This window comes from Sinocyclocheilus rhinocerous, unplaced genomic scaffold (assembly GCF_001515625.1).
Source record: "Sinocyclocheilus rhinocerous isolate Xijiao unplaced genomic scaffold, SAMN03320098_v1.1 scaffold192, whole genome shotgun sequence".
NCBI lineage: Eukaryota > Metazoa > Chordata > Actinopteri > Cypriniformes > Cyprinidae > Sinocyclocheilus > Sinocyclocheilus rhinocerous.
Window position 1 is genome coordinate 1,542,295 of NW_015627892.1, and position 4,037 is coordinate 1,546,331.

Sequence of the window (4,037 nt, forward strand, 5' to 3'; positions counted from 1 at the left end):
ATAAATCGCATGTGATTGTCATGCGCATCTCGTCAGTAAAGCCGGTTCTGTGATTAATAGTAAATCTCCATCACGTGCTTTCAGATGGAGCGGCATTTAATACACAGAGTCGTAGATCACTGCAATATCGCGTTCATAATCGCAGATGAGTCGCATTCGATTATGAACATGATATTGTGTAGCTTGTCAGGGTAAGTGTTTTTTATTTATGCCATTAATGTTTTTGTTAATACAGCGTATAGCACTAGTGAATGAATGTAATCATTCATAGCACTATGAGTGTAACATGGCAAAGATGAATGCACTTTTGGAAGTTGAATGTAAGGGAAATGTCATTTTGGAATTTCTGTGGTTTAATGTGATATTGTTGTTCATGATGAAATTTTCTTTTATTGTTGTAATTAATTTATATTAACAAGATGACCCGTTGAATTCTTTTTGGAGCTATGACTGATTGAATGTATTTTTAGTCCAGTGCCTGCATATAAGATTAGTATTGACCAAGTTCAGAGGCTGTCATATGTGGATCAACTTACTATGTTGTTTATTTTCAACAGTTTCAATATGAAAAATAACTTTTGTATTGATTCAATGGATTTATTGCATTTTGAAAAAAAATAAAATTAAAATGTGTCATGGATTTATTGCATTTTGGGAGAAAAAAATAATAACATTTTATAATAAATCTTTCACAATCAAAATCTGGATTTGAATTTTTAATGTTATTATAACCTAAAGATGCTATGTGAAAGTTTGAAACAAAAAATTGTGGTTTTCATCTTGCCACTTTCTTGGTAAAGAAAACACATTTTTACTCAAATTAATCAAAATGGATATATTGCGTTTTGGAACCAAACTCTTCATATATATATGAAGAAAAAACATGTAACGTGTTTATATTCCAATTGTCTTGTTTACAAACTGTTCATCCATTACTCCCAGATCAGAAATCTTTAAGATGCAAGATTAGCACATAAATGTACATTCTTATCTGTCCATTTTTTTCTGCCCAATCACAGCATTAGCATCATCTCATCAGTATCACTTTGTGAATGAGTCTAAGACCTGGACTGAAGCTCAGAGATACTGCAGACAGAATTACACTGATCTGGCCACCATTGATAACATGGAGGAAATGAACAGGCTGATTAACACAGTTAATGAGAGTTACAATGATTCAGCCTGGATTGGACTGTATGATGATGTGAACAGCTGGAGATGGTCACTGGAAGACAATGATTTCTATCAGGAAGAAGAGAGGGATTTCAGGAACTGGTTTCATGAACCGGACAACGGTTGGGGGAATAATCTGTGTGTATACATGAATTATTATGGACACTGGTTTGATGTACCCTGTGACACGGATTTGAATGCATTTGTTTGCTATGATGGTAAGACATTTTAATTTAAATTCTAAATCTTGTTTTTATCAATCCCTCCCATCATTGACTATTATATCAGATTTGTTTGATTTGATGCTAAGACATCAGCTACATAAAACTCTCCTTTTTATATGTAATGTGTCCAAGCTTTTAAAATTCTTCAAAGCAAAAACTTACAGTCCTGACAGTGTTTGGACAATGTAAGAGACAATTGAAATGTGAGATGTCCATGCTTATGCTGTGTACACACGTAATGTATTGTATTGAACTACTACAAATCAAGAATTGCTGATCTAAGGAATTTTTTAGACTATATAATTGGTAGGATTTTTGCACCATAATAGGAGGAAACAAAGTCTATGACCTAGAATTCATCGGATACTGTTCTCTACTGAGCAGAAGCTGATGCTACACTGGTTCATATTACAAGTTATTTATGTTTTTTCTTAGGTAAAGAAAACTCCTCTCAGAAGTATGTTTGGATATATGAGCATAGGACCTGGACTGGAGCTCAGAGCTACTGCAGAGAGAAATACACAGACCTGGCCAGTGTGAGGAATGAGATAGAACATCAACAGATACTGAATGTCACATATGGAAATAACCATTATAATGATTATACATATGTTTTTTATAATGTATGGATTGGTCTGCACAGAAACAGAGTGTGGTCAGATCAGAGCAACTCTTCCTTCACATATTGGCTTCCGTGGACTCAAGGTGTTGCTGCACAACCAGATAATGGTATAAGTGTCCCAGGACAGCAGGGATCTCAACACTGCACAGCTGTGTCTTTACAATACGTTGGCCAGTGGACAGATGAGAGCTGCTTTGCCAGTTTGCCTTTCTTCTGTTACAGTGGTGAGCTAATATACCCTCTGTAATTAAATAAATAAATATAATGTTACACACAAAGCAAGCAAAGAGTAAAATAAATAATATATTTAATTTTAATTTAATTTAATATGGTCAATAACTTTTATGCTCTGTCTTCTGTTCACTTTCTGGTCGACATGATGATCATCAAACTGACCCACTATTTCAGATAAGTATGGTAGGTTTGTGTAGATATCGTGATCTTTTCTGTTGTGTTAATTCTAATTCCAAAATTCCAAGTACTGACCAGTTTTTTTTTGTTTATTTTTTTTTACTGATCAGTGATGGGACTGAGAGTGAGACTTACAAGTGTAGAATATTTATCACAGTCTCAGATTGAAGAGCTGGTGATTATACAGGTAAGGAAAATGTCATAATGTGAAACAATCATAAAAGTAAATAATGAATACCACTCAGAAATATCTCACAAACAGAAAAATCATGTTTCAGCTGCAGGAAGAATTTATCAGACTAGGACTTCCCAGCAACTTCACCATGCATTTGAGAAACTATCGTAAAACCAGTCCATAAGAAATGATGACAGCATTCCTGCAAACAAGGAAAATTGTTTTCATGTTTTATCAAACTATCACAGTACTGTACTTCACTGTTTGAGAGTTTTGCAATACTATAATAAATCTGATCTTCTGATCTGAATCTGATCATAAGTTATAGATTTTTAACAAATATATACAGATGTAGGATAGAAACGCTCCAATTTTATTCTTTTTTTTTTGGTTTTTTGGTGTATTGATTACCATTTGTATAACCACAGATTTATTACAATTACCATGGTTAAACTATGGTTAGTATAGCAAAACCATGGTTAATTTGTGGTTACCATGGTTTAATATAGTAACCATGTTTTTTTTTTTTGTGGTAAAATCATGGTTAATTTTCATGAGGGAAACCAGAAACAATCTAAGAAACATAGCCTTCTAGCTTCTGCATTATTCCTGACAACTTATAAAAACATTTTTTTCTGTTCCGTGAGAAGAGAGGCTGCTGTTAAACTTACATTCACAATCAATTACTTTTGAACAACAAAGTCTTTTGTGGGTCACTTTGTGTACGAACACTAACAGATGACAAATACACATCCCACAAACAATCTGTCTGCGTTGTTTTAGCTACAGGAATATATATCCAACATAATCATTATTTATATTGGAAATGTGAGCAGTGCCAAAGCTGAACTACTACAACACACACGTACACACTGGCAAACACATTCTTTAAAAATCTTTTGAATCTCTTCGATCCATTTTTTTCAATCAGTCAGGATAATACACTTAAAAAACAGTCTTAGTTTTTTGTGATCACCAGCTGTGATGATTGAACAAAGAAAAAAACGGTACAACAATATCAGTTTCCCCCTTTCCTCATCCTTTATCCACCGATCAGGCCTTTCTTTGTGCTATTGATCAACTTATTAAGTGTCAAATCAAATGCACTTTATCATGGCTGCCTGCTTGTTTTTCAGGCGTCATCTTGAGCAATGGAGGCACAATGCTGCCTTTATTTTACTTCAGCTGATTAATTTGACCAGCACTGCTTTTCTTTGCCACTTATCTGGTGACTAATTGAATTATTGTGGATGGGTGAGATTTTCAAGAAGACTTTCAAGCTATGATGACATGTATTCATACTCCGAATTCACAGTTTAAAAAACTGAGCATCTGAGGAAAAAAAAGGAAACAAGGAAACAAAAATGAAACAAATACACTGACAGAAAGACATACAGATAGCCTAGACAGATAGACAGATTTGGAGATACAC

General features: G+C 34.0%; 1 protein-coding gene across 1 annotated transcript in view; it reads left to right on the plus strand.

Annotated features, from left to right (window-relative positions):
* The window catches only part of LOC107736918 (macrophage mannose receptor 1-like), an 8,287-nt gene extending 4,534 nt beyond the window's left edge, over positions 1-3,753 (plus strand). Inside the window, exons 4-6 of the mRNA XM_016548306.1 lie at positions 1,020-1,238; positions 1,827-1,969; positions 3,742-3,753. Coding sequence (XP_016403792.1) covers positions 1,020-1,238; positions 1,827-1,969; positions 3,742-3,753 — 374 coding nt within the window. The remainder of the gene's footprint in view (positions 1-1,019; positions 1,239-1,826; positions 1,970-3,741) is intronic.
* Positions 3,754-4,037: the final 284 nt, after the last annotated feature.